Genomic DNA, 18,153 nt, shown 5'->3' on the forward strand with positions numbered 1-18,153 from the left:
AGGAAAGGTGGATTTTTCCTGAATGTCACCTAGATGGGTTTAGTGCAGGGGTCTTCAACGTTTTCAGGCCAAGGACCCCTTAGTTGAGAGAGAGATGAAGCAGGGACCCCCACAACCTTCTCATAGATTCCATATAGATTCATTGTTTGACAGCACGATCATCAGTGTATTTTGGATTCATGTCAATTTGTGTTTTCAGATATTTAACCACTTGAACCGTCAATACTTAATAAACATAACCTTTCACTCTGTACTTAGTCTGCTCTTTTCCCCCTCTACACCAATGCGAGGCGTTGTGAGCTTGTAGCTCTGCTATTTTTGGCTAAAGTTCTCAGAATATGGACACCAGGGTTCAAGTGGGTAATATAAAAAAGGAGAAAAAAAACTTTCTATCACTCAAAGATTTGGAGGACCCCCTGTAGTAACTCTGAGGACCCCCTAGGGGTCCCGGACCCCCTGTTGAAGACCCCTGGTTTAGTGTCATTCAAGGTTGTCAAGGACAGCCTGGGGAGATGCTTTGTCAGCGTGACACGTGGATGAAATTTAATTGACTGACATTCCAGTGATGTCGGATATTGGTCTTGTCAGATTTTGTACAGTTGATTCCACAGTGCAGATTTATGCAGTAGCTTATGGCTCTATGTAAGATTTTCATATAAGCTTGGATGGGCTTATAATGACTTTTGGCAGATTGAGGATTGTATTTTAAACTCCCAGAAAACTGCAATGCTTCTACGTTCCTGAATTTCACCAAAAAATGGGTTTAAAAGTGTTACAGCTGATCAGCCAAATGAGATAAAGTCATTTAAGTGATATTATACTGATTGTATATCTGTTCTTGAGCTAATTGCTCATCCCCCAATATCATGAAGGCTAATTTGACCTTTGGGCGACACAAATAAGTCGGTGTGTCCGAAAACGTAGTTACTGCACTCTGCCTTTGTAGGGCATATAATACTATATAATGTCTTTAATCATGTGTTTCTTTTGGTCTTAAGGTACTTTTTAATCATCGTTGATTCAACACTTTTGATATCTCATATATCGGTATAGTTGCCCCCGTTTTATGGTTGCGTCATGCCAAATGTAGGCCGGTCACCCTGTTCTGCGTCTCCCTAGCTGTCATTGTCTGTGCTATGATGTGGATTTGACAGACCTTATCAATTCCCCAAAATGTGGAAAATGTGGAACATGTCTTTAACTATTGGCAGCGCCTGGCATAAAATTGTTTCTGGTGGGGGTCTGCGACCAAATACGTATCACTTTGGGGGTCCTTGACGTGAAAAGGGTTGAGAATCACTGGCCACTTCCAAAATCCAACCCTGGTCAGTGGAGATAAGATAATCAAACTACTTCATCGTGGGCTGCTTGGGTTTAGTTCTTACCTCAGTGGTTCTCAAAATGGACTTAGTGGGTTCCTTTATGGGGGTCTAAATGGACCCATTCAAGTTGGTAACTCTGAGTTAAGGGGAGACCTTTAAATGTAAAGATTTGAGAAACACTGGTCTTACCTGATGGTATGAAGGCAGCCTGCTGCTGAAACTGCATGTTGGCCAGGGCTTGATGGTACTGGAACATGCCAGCGTTGAACATGGTGGTGGCACCGTTGGCTTTTTCAAGTGCAGGTCTCTTTGGTAAAGGAGGCAAAACGGGAGGAAGCCCCTGATGGTAGGGAGCACGGTGGAGGAAGGGGACAACACCACAGTAATGGGATGGGAGTGAGGGAAATCAAAAGAATGGTAGCAGTGACATTCAGGACAGAGAGAGGAGAGAACTTCATTAGAAAACACAGTTGCCGATTTGCAGTTTATGATCAAACGGCTGTGAACAAACCTTGGCAAGCAAGCGGTCAACTACTCTACTCTTGACAGAGCAAGACCGGACACTGGTGCTAGCTTGGGGAGCTGTCATAACTAACTAGGGATAACAAAACAGTCATTCGATGTGAGCACAATGTCATAGAGTACATTCAACACTCTGAATACAAAAACATAAATGCTACAAGCATTAAACGAAGCTAGAGATCAGAATGTTAAGATGAGCTATCTGTAGAGACAGTTGTAATACAATTTACAATAGCAATGATTTTTTTGGACCATCAACAGAAATGATGTAGTTATTAGGGAAAGCTGCACTGCTAGCTCCATGATAACACTATAAGCCATGTTAAGACTGGTATGACACCTCTTCCACAAGGATACATGCAAAACAGAAAATGATCATGCATTAGGGCTACCACACAATCTTTGTTTGAATACTGACATATACATGATCATGCCACCAATCCATTAATGTAGGGATTGAATGGAGGCGATGAACTGATCGTGGACAATAAAATGGGAAGTTAGTAGGACCAGGTATGGATTTTTAGGGAATTGGAACATTAAATGAACATGCATGGATATCTTTTTATTTTATTTATTCCTATTGTTTTTTTTTGTAGTAGCCTATATAAATAGTTATGGCCACAATCAGTTTATCACCCGTTACTATCACCAACGTTCAGTTTGGTTTATGTCTAATTTACGCTCCATCGTATGACCGCGTTGAACAACCAAAAAATTGTCAATCTACAAGCTCACAACGTGCCGCATCTGCAACCCGTTGTGAGCTTGTAGATTGGCTATTTTCTGCTTATGGCTCCATTGTAAGACGAAGTGTAAATCAGGCTTCAGTCAACTCTACAGTATCTAGTCCAGTGGTTCCCAAACCTTTCAGGTCCAGCCCCAAAAGAGAGATTAGACTTTGCCCGGAGGCACAAACTAGTGAGCTTGTAGATCGGCTATTTTCATTACTTCTTAATTATTGTAATTTTTATTTATGGAATTTCGTGGATTTGTTTGTTTGTATGTTTTAAAATGTATACAATTATTTTAGACAAAAATTTAAAATAAATTGAAATGTGGGAAAAGAAAATTAGATTTTTACTTGAGCCGTGACCCACATAAATTGGTCAGTGACCCACAAATGGGTCCCAACCCACTGTTTGGAAACCACTAGTCTAACACAGCTAACAGTACATGCCAAGCTAAAAGGTGAAAGGTCATAGTACCAGGTCAAAGGTTGCGTCGAGGGGTCGCTTCAGTGATTTGTCAGCCGACTGAGTCTTAATTAGCAGGCAGCGAGCACATGATGGCAATGGGCCAATGGGGTTCAAGCGCATTAACATAAACCAGCAAGCGGAGGAGCAGCAGTGCAGTTTGGGTTGGTGAGAAACAAAATAAAAACAAACAAACAAACAAACAAACACAATAAATAAATCATTGGAATGCAGTATACAACAATAACAAGACTAAAGGCATGCACTTTAATGACATTAGCGTTACTAAAAAGAACCATGGCCCTTGACACTGTTAAGAATAGAAATATGTTTTTCTTATTCAGCTACTGTAAAGATTATACTGACGGCGACTAAGTCTACTGTGCGTTAGTTTAATAAGCATCATTTACAACGGTGGTTCTCAACCTGTGGGTCGAGACCCCCAGCAGGGTCCCCAAATGTTTCTTTTGAGGGGACGTCCCTAAATGATTAGCTTAATGTGCAACATTGTTTTCTCACTCAACACACCAACATATGGTAAAAAGTATGCTATCTGCACATTTCTAAAGTTACAATTGAATGACTTTGAGGCAAACATTGTGAAAATAGCCGATCTGAAAGCTCATAACACGCCTCACAGTGCAATTGTGAGCTTGCAGTTTGTCTACTTTTCAAAATATTTATCTGTGGAACAGAGTCAAACTGAATGCAATCCCTACAATTCTTGTGGTGCTTGTCAGGGTGGGAGTCCCCAGTTGGGGGGAAAAGGTTGGGCACCCTACCCTTGATTTACAACACTTGACTGTATGTGTTACTTGGCAAAGAATTCTTAAATTGTTATTTAGTACAAAACATTTTGCAAACCCCTTTACTGTCCCAAACAATAAAATGTTCTAGAACCAACACAAAAACACAGCACGAGTGCAGTTGTGGGGAACAGTTGGCCCAGTCACATAACAGCAGTGGTGGAGAAGTACTAAGATCACCACAATATACAAATATAATATATATAAGTATATAAGTATACTTATATATATTATATAAGTATAAGCACCGAAATTGTCAAACCTTTAAAAAAGAAATAGTATAGTAATATAGTATAGTAAGTATAAAATAGGGCTTAAAGGGATATTTCACTTTCAAAAAAACTTTTGGTAATTTTATTGTCTAATCAGGCTTTTATGAACACCCTGAACATATTTTAATTTGCTTCATTCAATATTAAGATATTTGATGTAAATGTTATCAGTCCTCCTCCTGCAGGATGCCTCCCCATACACACCCATTGTAACTTCAAACTCCATTTTAACCATGATAGATTCATCAAAAACACCCATTATATTTTCTGGTGACTCATAATACCCTTCTAATACGTGAGCAGGCCATGCTTTTTTGATAACCTTTTTCATTTATTTTTTATAATTCTTTGGGAAAATGGAAAAAGAAATAATACAATAAAGAAATATAAAAAATAAACGAAAAGAGTTATCGAAAAAACATGGCATGCTCACGGATTAGGAGGTTAGTATGAGTCACCAGAAAAAATTATGGGTATTTTTTAATGAATCTATCATGGTTAAAATTGAGTTTGAAGTTACAATGGGTGTGTATGGGGAGGCGTCCTGCGGTAAGAAGGCCTGATAACATTTAAATCAAATATCTAAATATTGAAGCAATTTAAAATCTGTTCAGAGTTTTCATAAAAGCCTGATTAGATGTTAAAATGACCAAAAGTATTTTGAAGGTGAAATATCCCTTTAAATTGTACCTAAAGCTGTCAAATAATTGTAGAGGAGTAAAAGTATTATATTTGCCTCTGAGACGTGGTGGACCAGAGGTTAGGCCTATAAAGCAGGGGTCTTCAACAGGGGGTCTGGGACTCCTATAGGGGGTCCTCAGAGTTACTACAGGGGGTCCTCCAAATCTTTGTGTGATAAGAACTTTATGTTTTTCTACACTAACCACTTGAACCCTAGTATCCCTATTCTGTGTGGAACATAAGCCAAGAATAGCCGATCTACAAGCTATTCTTGGCAAAGAGGTTTGGTGTAGAGTGAAAAGAAAAGCAGACTAGGTATTGACGGTCCAAATCGTTCAATGTCTAAAAATACACATTAAACCAACAACCTACACTGTAACGTTGCTGTCAAACAAGTCTAAGCTGTCTTAGAAATCTATGAACATTTTTAATCTGCAACACAATTCAATACAATACGTAGTATTGTATCCCTGCTTTATCTCTCTCTCAGGTAAGGGGTCCTTGGCCTGAAAACATTGAAGACCCCTGCTATGAAGCATCAAAAAATATATATTTACTCAAGTAAAGTAAAGGTACATCAAACATACAGTAGTAAATGTACTTAGTAATATTCCGCCACTGCACAACAGCATGATTTGGTAATGAAGCACAACGTAACCACTTAGACCCCATGGTAGAGAGGAGTCCCCCAGGGCTCCATACTAGTACTGTTATTGTGGGGAAAGCTTTGGCTGAAAATAGCCGATCTGCTATTTTCAGTGAAAGCTTTCCCCACAAATATGGATGTTGGCAGGGACGTGCAGAGAATGTTAGAGAGGCAGGGGCTGAAATTTCTAAAAGGGCCTTTTGTTGAAAATATCGACCTCCAAGCTCGCAACGCTGCGCGTTGCTTGGAGTTTGGCTATTTTCGGTGCTTGATGCCACATTGAACTAAGCATAATCAAGTCAATACTGGAGATGTGGTGTACAGCATTGATTTATACACAGAGAGGGCAATTCTTTCAACATAAGATGCGGCATTCAAGTTCAGGAGATTTTGGACAAGGCAATTCTCTTGAATGCTGCCTTCAGGTATGGCATGGAAAGAGGGCATTTGCATTTCTTTCACGTTGTAGTAAAAACTGCATTCATGGTCTGGAGAGGGCATTTTTTACAGACGGGTAAAAGGGCAGGGGCTCAAGCACATGCCTAGATGCTAGGGTTTATGTGGTTTAGTGTGCCCTTAGTGACTAAATAGAATCTGAAGATGGGTAGATAGGGCTCTGACGGGACGGAGGGGAACAGTAGAGCTTGGAATGTGTGCTGCAAGCTGGAATCAAAGCATTGGGGAGATGTTCTCAGGCGAACATTCGTTGAAATGTCCAGATCTACAAGCTCAACGGCTATTTTCGGCGAGGACATTTGGTGTAGTAGAGCACTGGTTCTCAATATGGGGTCTGGGGACCCCCAGGGGTCCTTGAGGGGGTTCAACAGGGTCCCCAGCTAAATGGTTGGCGGTTAGGAACTAACTTGTGGACAACGTTCTGTTAACTTTTGGAGTTAAATTAACACAGAGGATTTAAAATTGGGGCCCCACTGTCCAGAGATAAAACATGATATCCAATAGTGGTCTGTGGTGGTCTGTGGTCTGGCTCTGTAACTCAGAGAGTGTACAAATGGAACCACACTCTCAGAGTTAAATAAACAATATGCAATATAAATTGCGGTCCCAGAGATAGAAATGCCATTAAATGGGTGTCCGTAGCCTAATTCATGTCAAACTGGAGGGGGTCCTTGAAATCAAAATGTTGAAAATCACTGCTAGAGCCGTACAAATCTTCTCTTATGGGGGTCCTTGGCATATCTTTTCAAGTGGGGCTCCACGCACGGGCTAATAAGTGTCAATTTGGGGGTCCTTGACATGGAGAAGTTTGAGAAACACTGGTGCAGAGTGGAAGAAAGGAGGTTGCCAGTTATGGCCCCCGGGGGTATTCAGATCCACCACGTATACCTGGGTTAAGGGGTTATTTCCCAGAGGGGTATTTACCATGGCAGCAGCGGCGGCGGCCTGGTTGACTTGGTGCTGGGCGGCTTTGATCTTGGCCTGCAGGTGCGCCGGCGGATGGAAGTACTTGCACTTCTCCCTGGAGCAGCGGCCCTTAATGTAGTCCATGCACACCGTGACCGTGTTGTCGTTGGTGTCGATCATGGTGCTGTCCGATGGGTGGGCAAAGCGACAGTCGTTCTCCCCGCGCGTGCAATTACCTCGCTGGTACTCCCGACAGACCTGGCGGACACATGGGTGGGCCCACACAAAACGCAAGCACGCACGCACGCACGCACGCACACACGCATACACACACGCATACACACAGACACACGCACGCAACTTTAGCAAAAGGTCAAGTTGTGAATCCACTGTCCGACTGAGCAGCACAAAAGGTCGCGGAAGCAATTAGACAAAATTCAGGACACCCAGTGAAGTAATGAATCCAATATTTTGGACGTTTATACAAGGTTTTAGATGACAGACCTCCTGACTATACTCACAGGCTACTCAAACCATTACCATTGCCGTATGCGGCCCATTGGTTCACTCTGACTGCATTTTTTTTATTTTTTTTTATTTTTATTCACGTACATATGGACGCAATGTGAACATCAGCATGTGTGTGTGATCATTGGATCGTTGTCTCAATAACAAGCAGGTGGTTAGACTGGCCACACGTCAAGACGACCTGCCTTACCTTACCCATCAAAAATGGCTAAAGTGGCTAAAAAAAGAAAAGACGATGCCGAATGCCGGATTTTCAACAAAAATTGGACTGCTAAGTATTTATTTACTGAAGTCAGGGGGTAACGCCGTGTGATTAGTTTGCGGGGTGCACATCTTGCGGGGAGCACTGCCTTTTGGCCCGGCCCTCCACAATACTTTCTGTTGTTCATGTGGCCCCATGGAAAAAATGATTGCCCACCCCTGGACTACAGTATCAAGCCAAGTTCTGATGCTGCTACTCCTGAGGGAGCCAGTAGGGGGAGGCATCAGCATGGAGCTTCAGTCTAAAAATCAAGGGGCTCAACGAGGCACATGGGAAATAGGTGGCTGGCAGTGGTGTAAAGTAACTAAGTAGATTTACCTAAGTATTGTACTTAAGTACACTTTTGAGTTATTTGTACTTTACTTGAGTAATTCCAATTTCCAATACTTTTAATTCTACTCCATTACATCTTGGATCCAAATATTGAACTTTTACTCCACTAAATGTATTTGAAAACGTAAGTTACTAATTACTTTGCAGATATAATTTTAATATTATGAAACATACATTAATCACTTTAGCCCTATTCTATACCTTGGCTATTTGAAAATAGCCGATCTACAAGCTCACAGCTTGTAGATCTGCTATTTTCAAACATTTTGTACTTTTACTTTTGGTACTTTTAGTACATTTTGATGCCAATACTTTCGTACTTTTACTCAAGTACATTTTGAATTCTGGACTTTTATTCGAAAGGGTGCCCTCACACCAAAGTACATATGAGAGTGGAATCCGCGTTCCGCCAATGCATTTCAATGAGAGTGAAGCGGTTTCATGCCAGCAGAGGATACCTGCAAAAAACACTCCCTTCTCATTGAAATGCATTGGCGGAACGCGGATTCCACTCTAATAGGTATTTTGGTGTGAGGGCAGCCACAGAGTATTTCTACATTGCAGTATTGGTACTTTTACTCAAGTAAAACATTTGAGTACTTTATCCACCGCTGGTGGCTGGTTACTCCCGAGGGAGGTGGCCAGGTGGGAGCTGACGTAATTACCATATGACATAATCTGACTGATCTCATGAGACAGCGTTGTTTCCAGGATTGGATCTGTTCTTTGTGAGACTGTGAGAGCGGCCCTAACTCCAAATGCCACCCTATAGTCCTCTTTGAAGTGAGCAGAAAGGCAATTAAACGGTGCATTGTATCTGTATGTTAGTCACTGTGCCTTTTAGCAAATTCATGTTTACCTGTGTGTGTGCATGAGGACGGGCTGCCAGACAAAAAGGCCACCAGACGTGTTATCTGCTAAGCCCTCCTCTGTCTGTCTGGTGTCAGGACAGCTCTTCGTCCACATTACTGATCTGTCTGTGTGAAAGGCTTTCATTCTTTCTCTCCCAGTCTATCTATCCCCTGTGGCCACAGCTGATTGGGTTGAGAGGCCTCCTGGGAAACCGCAGACCCCCATCTGAAAATACTTTGTGTCAATGTGTCAGGGACCCCCGTCAGAGGAGATTTGTGTTAAAAAAATGTTTAAAATGACATTTTCCACAAATAGCTCCTCGGTCACAACTCACAATACGTTGCATCGCTTACAACGTAAACTGATGCCATCTCATTTTGCTGGGGACACATTGTGCTGGGTGGGACCCCCAGGAACTCCCCAGACCCCACTTTGAGAACTAGTCTATCTACAACAGTGGTTCTCAACCTGTTCAGGCCGCGACCCCCAAAATAATAATATTTTAACTGGGGACCTCCCACCCTGACAAGCACTAAGAGTTGAGGCATTACATTTTGTATAACACTCGCGGTTACCTGTCACAGTTAGACTACATACTTGTTCGAAGGAAGTGGCAAAACAGCATTAAAAACTGCCGTGCCTACACATCATTTACAAGTGTGGGCTCAGATCATAAAATAGTTTCTGGTACCTTTAAAATAAGCTATAGGCAAAGCAAACCACCAACCAAAGACCCCATGAAACAGATAGACTGGAAGAAAGTGTCATCAGACAATACATTGAATCAAGAATTCACAATATCAGTTCATAACAGATACTCTGCTCTTATCGACCAACTGGACGACCCAACTGACATCAGCTCAAAGTATGACAAGCTTGTTGATGCAACCCGGGAAATTGCCCTTGAAAGCCTTCCTAGAAAAAAGAAAAAGTCACATCTGATCTCCAGCAGTAGTAAAGTAGTGGATGCAAGAAGGGTACTGAAGAGTGTTGCTGACCCTCATAGAACTCGTCCCACAAGGGGCTCTGAAGCCAGACTTGAGGCTGCCAAGTCTGCTCTTAAGGATGCCTACACCAGAGAGCTTGAAGAACAGCTCATTTCCAAAACTAAGGAACTGGAAAGGGCTCACATTGGGAGACGACATGGTGCAGCCTGGGAAGCTCTAAGGGAGATAACAAACAAAAAGGCCTCTCCAATTATAAAGATCAAAGGAGACACCACTCAAGAAAGACTGGACAAATGGTTCGATCATTTCAGCACTCTTCTTGGAAGTCCTGACCAAAAATTGGTTGACTTGAATGACCCTTTCTACAATAGAAGGGTGAGTGACAAGCTACCCATTGATACCAACCTGTTTACCATGGAAGAACTCCAATCAGTCCTGAAAAACCTGAACAAGGCAAAAAAGCCTGGACCCGATAACATTCCAGCCTTCCTATGGAAGCACGAGCTCTTTCACGAACAACTGCTGGAATTCTGCAATGGAACATTCAAGGGTAACAAGCCCAAAGCATTCTCAAAGTCCTGCATTATCCCGGTGATCTACAACAACCAAACAACTACAGAGGCATCACGTTATCGGCCATTGCCTCTAAAGTCTACAACTCTCTTCTTCTGAACAGGATCACTCCTCACCTTGACCCGATTCTCCGAAGAAATCAAAATGGGTTCCGGAAGAAAAGATCCACCCTTCCTCAGATTCTCGCAATAAGGCGAATCATTGAGGAACTCAAGGTCTCAAAGAGGAGAGGTACCATCATATTTGTAGACTTTTCAAAGGCTTTCGATAGTGTTGACAGAGCAGCCATGATGCACATCCTTCATAACTACGGAGTCCCTGAGCAGATCATTAAAGCCATTGCCATCATGTACGAAAATCCCACCAGTTTCGTTCAGAGCCACGATGGCCCAACAAAAGAATTCCCTACCACAGCTGGAATTCTCCAAGGTGACACGCTTGCACCTTTCCTGTTCGTCATCGTGGTGGACTACGCTCTGAGACAATCAGTGGACAAACTCAGGGACAAAGGCCTCATGGTTGGAAGAAGATCTGGTCGTCAGAGTGAGAAATTCCTGACTGACCTCGACTATGCGGATGATGTCGCCCTGATCGCAGAGCACATAACAGCTGCACAGACTCTGCTAGTCTCATTTGAAGAAGCCGCCTCCAAAGTAGGACTGAAGTTAAACACCAAGAAAACAGAATGCATGCTTATGAATGAGGATCCTACCCACCCATGTATTACATCAATGGATGGAGCACACATTAAGGAAGTTGAGGACTTTAAATATCTTGGTTCATATGTGGCTGACAGCAGAAAGGACTTTCTAGCCAGAAAGGGACAAGCTTGGAATGCCTGCAACAAACTCCTTAGAGTCTGGCAGTCCGGCATTTCAACCTCTACCAAGGTCTCTTTCTTCAGGGCCTGTGTTGAAAGCATCCTGCTATACGGTGCTGAAACATGGACTATGAAGAAGGAACTACAAGACCGGCTTGATGGCACATACACAAGACTTCTCATGTGTGTTAAAAACATCTCCTGGAAAACTCATCCAACCAAAAAGCAGATCTATGGTGAACTGCCGCCAATAACAACAACCGTAGCACGTCGGAGAGCAATCTTTGCTGGTCACTGCTACCGTTCCAAGGATCAAGTAATATCAGATATCCTGCTATGGCGGCTCCCCCAATCGTCCAGAGGAACCAGGCCTCATACATATCCTGACACCATCTCCAGGGACACAGGACTTGCACTCCAAGAACTGGGAGCAGCAATGGCCGACAGGACCCGATGGAAAGACGTGGCATCTAGGATCTCGACGACAGTCGAAGGATGATGATGATTGTATAACACGGTTCTGTTGTGAAAATGGCAGATCTACATGATCACAACACCTTGCAACGCGAGGCGTTGTGAGCATGTAGATCTGCTATTTTCAAAATGTTTGCCTCTAACATTTGACAATTTGGCCAATGTTTTATTGATCATTTTGGAGGTATTAAATTGTCACTTTAGAAATGTGTAAATAACCTCTCTATACACTTAAACTTTATGTTGGTTTGTTTACTGTTGAGAGAGAAAACAACGTTGCACTTTAAGTTAATCATCTGGGGACCCCCCAAAATAATGTGGGGACCCCCCTGGGAGTCCCGACTCAGAGGCTGAGAACCACTGATCTACTGTATATCACATATGCCTCTGCATGCACGCCCACACACACGCGTGCACGCACACACACACACGCACACACACAAATAAATTCACCACCAGTGCCATCACTGCCACAGCTGCTACTGGCTGCTGGTCTTATTTAAGAAAAAAAAAAAAAAAAAGAGGTTGCCTTGTTGTCAGGCAGATGTTAGAGAGGCGGGTGAGGGAGGGAGGGAGGGATGGGAGGAAATGAGGGAGAGAAAAGAAAGCATGAGAGAGAGAGAGAGAGAGGGTGATGAATAAGAAGTAGAGGAGGACAGAGCGAGATAGGGATCAAGGGGATAGAGAGCAAAGAGCGTCCCTGAGGAAAGGGTGCATAAGACTGGCATGGGAAAGAACAGAGAGAGAGAGAGAGAGAGAGAGAGAGAGAGAGAGAGAGAGGAGAAATATTAATGAAACATGTTCTCTTTTTCCTGCAGGTGTGTGAACCTGGGGGCTTGGTCGAACAGTTGTTAATCATGCATAAAAGAGAGAGAGAGAGAGGAAGGGAGCTAAAGCCGAGTGTATACTTACCAAAAATAGCAGACGTACAAGCTCACATCACGTTGCGGATGCGACGCGCCGTGAGCTTGTAGGTGAGCCATTTCCAGTGTGACACGCTCGTACTATATAAATCGGGGCCTAACGCACAGCAGTGGTGGAAAACGTACTCCAATTGTTTTACTTAAGTAAAAGTATCAATACTGCAATATATAAATACTCTGTTACAAGTAGAAGTACGGAATTCAAAATGTACTTGAGTGAAAGTATAAAACTATTGGCATCAATAAGTACTTACAGTACCAAAAGTAAAAGTACAATATTTGGATCCGAGATGTAGTGGAGTAGAAGTAAAGGTACTGGAAATTGGAAATACTCAAGTAAAGTAAAAATAACTCAAAATTGTACTTATATGTACATTACTTAAGTAAATGTACTTGGCTACTTTACACCACTGACGCACAGGAAGTGCTTTAGCTGGCCGAACAAATAAAGGAGCCGCTAATCATATTTCAGTGTTCAGTCCCCATGGTAACTATCCCCAGAGATGTCACACCAAATTATGGGCCCTGGGTACAAGGATTCACTGTGGGGCCCCTGTGCTTTAACTATTGAAAAATAGCAGATATACAAGCTCACAGCGCGGCTGCAAGCTTGTAGATCTTCTATAGAAAAATCTTGAAAAAAGTCGTTGAAGGTTTTTTATGTCAGTGGCACTCAAACCTTTTCATGTGAAGGACCCCCAAAATGATATGTATTTGGCCACGGACCTCCCATCTCAAAATATTTAGTTCCAGGGACCCCCCAGAAGCAAAATTTGAGTTACAAAGTTTTGCTTAATATATTCAAGATTTACACACATTTTCACGACTTTTCAAAAATAGCAGATCTACCGGTGCCGCGCTGTGAGCTTGTATATCTGCTATTTTTCAATAGTTAAAGGGGCTATAGTCAGCTTTTTCTTGAAAAACGGATGTTTCGAAAATATTTTTATAAAACAAATAAGCTTCATATCCTTTACATCCTAGTCTAACACTAGAATGTAAACAAAGTGTCGGTCTGACAATGGCCAAAATGATTATTTTATCATTATTTTACACTTGTGGTCATTTTTGAATAGAAACACATGTATGAAGCTTGTTTTTTTATAAAATATTTTCAAAACATTATTTTTATTTTAGCATCCGTTTTTCAAGAAAAAGTTGACTATAGCTCCTTTAAGTATAAAATAGTTAAGGCCACTGCACCTTGGGCCCTAGTAACTCAGTCCCACTCCCCCCCCTTGAGACACCCCTGACTATCCCCCTGGGGCAGCCAGGCAGATCACCATGGCTGCAGCAGGTATAAGCAAAGATACAATTCAATGCAGGCCCAAACAGTATGGCTACGTGAGAAAGGACAAAGCACAAAGGTTGCGATTGTGAGGAAAGGTACAGTAGGTCTGTGCAGCGGAGGAGAGGAGAAGGAAGGATGAAAGGGGGTTTTCAATCATGGGGTCTCAATGCAACATTTATCCAGTGTTTCTTTGAATCTCAGAGCAAGCCAGTGGTGTAAAAGTAGCTACGTACATTTACTTACTGTAAGTACTGTACTCAAATACAATTTTAAGGTATTTGTACTTTACTCAGGTATTTCCAATTTATTTATTTGATACATTTAGTTACTAGTTACTTTGTAGATATGAATTATAATATTACAAAACCTACCTCAAACACTTTAGCCCTAATTAATACCTATGCTATTATTTGACAATAGACGATCTACAAGCTCACAAGGCTCGTGTCACATCGCGGCGCCGTGTGAGCTTGTAGATCTGCCATTTTGAAACATTTTGTACTTTTACTTTTGGTACTTTAAGTACATTTTGATGTCAACACTTTCATACTTTTACTCAAGTACATTTTGAATTCCGGACTTTTATTTGTAACAGAGTATTTCTACATTGCCGTATTGAGCAGATCCACAAGCTCGGAACGTGGCGCCAAGTAAAAAAATAGGAGTACTTCTTCCACCACTGGAGCAAACAGCACATGGAGTCATGTTCTAAAATAAGAATGTCTTCAGCCTTAAGGAAACAGCTTGTTTCCAGCGTTGAGCTCGCAGATCGGCATGTGTGCTCGCCTGCAGGCATCCAGCAGTGTTTATTTAGAGTGACATACATGACAGAGACTGAAATATGTCTGGCCCTTTTCTTTAGATATTTTTAGCAAACCTAGTTCTTTAGAAAATTAGGCTAGAGTATTGGCTCAATAAAGCCGTGCCCCCACCACCAAGCAGGCAGGCTGATGCTGTCTTCAACTAACAGGCGGTGCATAGATCTTTACTCATAGAAGGCAAAACACAGAAAATAATGTAGTCTCTTTTTTTTCCCTCAAACACCATGAGTTCACTGGCTGATAAATATTTGATAGATTTTTGTCTAGGATTTCTGTTTGTTACTGTGACGTCAACCTGGCTTATGGCATGTCTAGCTTTGATTTAGAACGCAATTGTTTACCAATGGTGCAACGACTTTACAATCTTTCCGCACCTCTCCTGCAGCATCAATCTGACTCCAGTGCTCTGAGCTGGCAAATGGAGCCACGCCTTCTGACTCACCTCAACCTCACAGTTTTTGATTAGTCACGACTGCACTTTGAAATTCAATCGCCCTGCTCCGATTTCTTTCCTTTATCGCCTTGTTTCCTCTTGCTTTCCCTTCCATGGCTACTTCCTCATCTTCATTAATCCTCCTCAGCAGGGACGTGCACAGAATGTTAGAGAGGCAGGAGCTGAAATTTCTAAAAGGGCCTTTTTCTGTGAAAATATCAAAAAATAGGGGCGCCCGCTGGCCTACTGGTCCAGGCACATACCGGTACAAGTACCACTGAGGCATTGCCACATAGGCATGGATGCCTGGCAGGGGCGCCGGTTCGATTCCCGATCTGGACGACCTTTGTCACTCCCCATCTCTCCCCCCATTTCCTGTCATAAAGCCCCCCCAAAATAATTAAATAAATAAAAAATAGCAGACCTCCATGCACACAATAGGATGCGTTGTGAGCTTGTAGGTCTGCTATTTTCGATGCTTAATAATACCACAATGAACTAAGCATAATTAAGCCAATACTGGAGATGTGGCATACGGCATGGATTTCTACACAGAGAGGGCAATTCTTTCAACATAAGATGCTGCATTCAAGTTCAGGAGAGTTTGGAGAAGGCAATTTTCTATATGCTGTGCCTTAAGGTATGGCACGGGGCATTTGCATTTCTTTCCCCATAGTAAATGCTGCATTAATGGTCTGGAGAGGGCACTTTTTACAGATGGATAAAAGGGCAGGGGCTCAAGCCTAGTCTGGTTCCAGCCCATAGACCCCGCCCACTCTCAGAGTGGACCGTTTCTCTGGTCCGGTGTTGAGTAAATGAATCGGCAGTTTACCGATCCGAAATTGCGGCTTCTCCAATGAGCACACGGGGTGGGGGTGGGTCTAACGAATATCCAATCCGCACAGCAGTTGAAACGATTACATTTCAGGAAGTTCACACACCAGGCAGGCAGGCACACACACACACACACACACACATGCGTGCGCTGATTCACCAAGCTGTTAATGTTGATTACATGTTTCTGGTCACAGTTCTGTGTAGAAGCAGTCACTGGCACAGACAGACAGACACACACACACACACACGCCGCGGCGGCCGTGTGTCGCAATCACAGTGTGTCACCGTGCGTCGGGATCACTCGCGCGCGGCCGTGCACGCTCGCACAAAAGTCCCTCCCCCGTAAATCGATCAGACGGGGCACATTGTCAGACTCGAGGGTCAGCTGAGTCTGAAATCAGGCTATAGTGTGCATGACACGTGCCTGCTCCTCAGCCTCCTCTCCCAGTGGCGGTAATAGGTCTGCCCATTGATCCCAGCACCCCACCCCACCTCCATCTCTCTTTTCTCTGTCATTGACCGCTTCCCTCTTTCTGTATGTTGCTCACTTGTTGGCGGGAGCCCAGAGATCTCCCCCAGACGCACCTCCATTAATTACCTACAGTCCAACATCGTCGTTCTAAGCAGGGGTGTCACACCAAAGTCTGGGCCCTGGGTACAAGGATTCACTGCGTTATTTTGTGCTTTACCTATTGAAAAAATAGCAGATACACAAGCTCACAGCGCGGCACCGAGTGCCGCACTGCGAGCTTGTAGATCTGCTATTTTTGGAAAATCTTGAAAAAAGTCGTTGAAGGTTTTTTTGAAAAACCTATGTTTTTATGTCAGTGGCACTCAAACCTTTTCATGTGAAGGACCCCCAAAATGATATGTATTTGGCCACGGACCCCCATCTCAAAATATTTAGTTCCAGGGACCCCCCAGAAGCAAAATCTGAGTTATGTTTGCTTAAAAACTACATATATTCAAAGATTTGCACACATTTTCACGACTTTTCAAAAATACCAGATCTACAAGCTCGCAGCGCGGCCACCGCAGCTTGTATATCTGCTATTTTTCAATAGCTAGAGTATAAAATAATCAAGGCCCCTCCACCTTGGGCCCTAGTAACTCAGTCCCACTTTTTCCCCTCCTTTTGACGCCCCTGCCTATACAGTCCAACATGGTCGTTCTAAGTGTAAACCGTTTGGAGGTTCCCACCCACCTCCTGCCTGGTTCCAATGATTTCCCCATTATCCCCAGTGCAAGCCTTTCCCAGGGAGGGGCTGCATAATGGATGAGATTGACTTACTGTCCAATTAATGATTATCCTGAACACACCCCGGGAATTGGCGCTGTTGGCTTGGATTTGAAATGACTGATTGCTTTCGTGGAAGAATACATTATTTATTTCAGAACATGATACCCCGAAACACTGATGACTTTGGAGAGATACTTTCATTAACGTCACTTTCTCTTTGCCTTTGTCTCGGTAATGACTATATTATGGTAATGGCATGTAGTTACGGTAACAGAAGATGTGCACCAGATCCATAATTAAACTGTACAAACAGGACTGCTTAAGCAGCACTCGAACGCAGGCCTTTAATATTCAAATCTTGATACATAAAAAGAAAAGTCCAGGATGTTTGCATAAACAGCAAATTAGGTTGCGCGATGCCCTGATCAGAGGCTGCGTGTATTCGATTTCTGCTAATCTATCTCTTAATCAGTGACTGATATCAGAGTGAGAAATCAATTATGCAGATTGATTCATTTGTGTGTGTGTGTGTGTGTGTGTGTGTGTGTGTGTGTGTGTGTGTGTGTGTGTGTGTGTGTGTGTGTGCTCGTGCATGCATACGTACTGTGTGTGTGTGTGTGCGTGCGTGTGTGCGTGCGTGCGTGCGTGCGTGCGTGCGTGCGTGCGTGCCTGCGTGCGTGCGTGTGTGTGTGCGCGCGTGCGAGTCTGTTTTTTTCCTCACCTCCAGTCTGTCAGTCCTCATGAGTTTCTGTGCAGCGGCGGCAGCAGCAGCAGGCTGTACAGGAATGTTGTGGTTGCTGGTGACCAGGACGGGACCGCAGCCACTGGACATGATGTCAGCCTGCATCAGGCCTGGCGACATGGGGCCCAGGTAGGGGTTGAATGCAGCGGCTGCTGCTGCTGCAGCGCTGGCGTTGGTGGCAAGGCTGGGCGTGACTGAAAACATGGGACACTGAGGAGAAGAAACACAGGACATGGAGACATTCGGTCAGGGGTGTCGCACCAAATTCTG

General features: G+C 43.3%; 1 protein-coding gene across 16 annotated transcripts in view; it reads right to left on the reverse strand.

Moving 5' to 3' along the window:
- Positions 1-18,153, reverse strand: part of LOC308289249 (muscleblind-like protein 1) — a gene marked incomplete at both ends in the record, with an annotated part of 87,019 nt that overhangs the window by 3,633 nt on the left and 65,233 nt on the right. For 6 of the 16 annotated variants that reach the window (XM_080730892.1, XM_080730891.1, XM_080730890.1 and 3 more), the window contains 3 exons: positions 1,512-1,662; positions 6,826-7,065; positions 17,863-18,093. In XM_080730892.1, coding sequence (XP_080587018.1) covers positions 1,512-1,662; positions 6,826-7,065; positions 17,863-18,093 — 622 coding nt within the window. Of the gene's footprint in view, positions 1-1,511; positions 1,663-3,052; positions 3,107-6,825; positions 7,066-17,862; positions 18,094-18,153 lie in introns of all 16 variants that reach the window. The other 10 variants (XM_080730889.1, XM_080730887.1, XM_080730877.1 and 7 more) reach the window with 6 other exon arrangements.

The sequence above is a fragment of the Nannobrachium achirus genome, assembly GCF_963921795.1.
Source record: "Nannobrachium achirus genome assembly, chromosome: 8".
NCBI lineage: Eukaryota > Metazoa > Chordata > Actinopteri > Myctophiformes > Myctophidae > Nannobrachium > Nannobrachium achirus.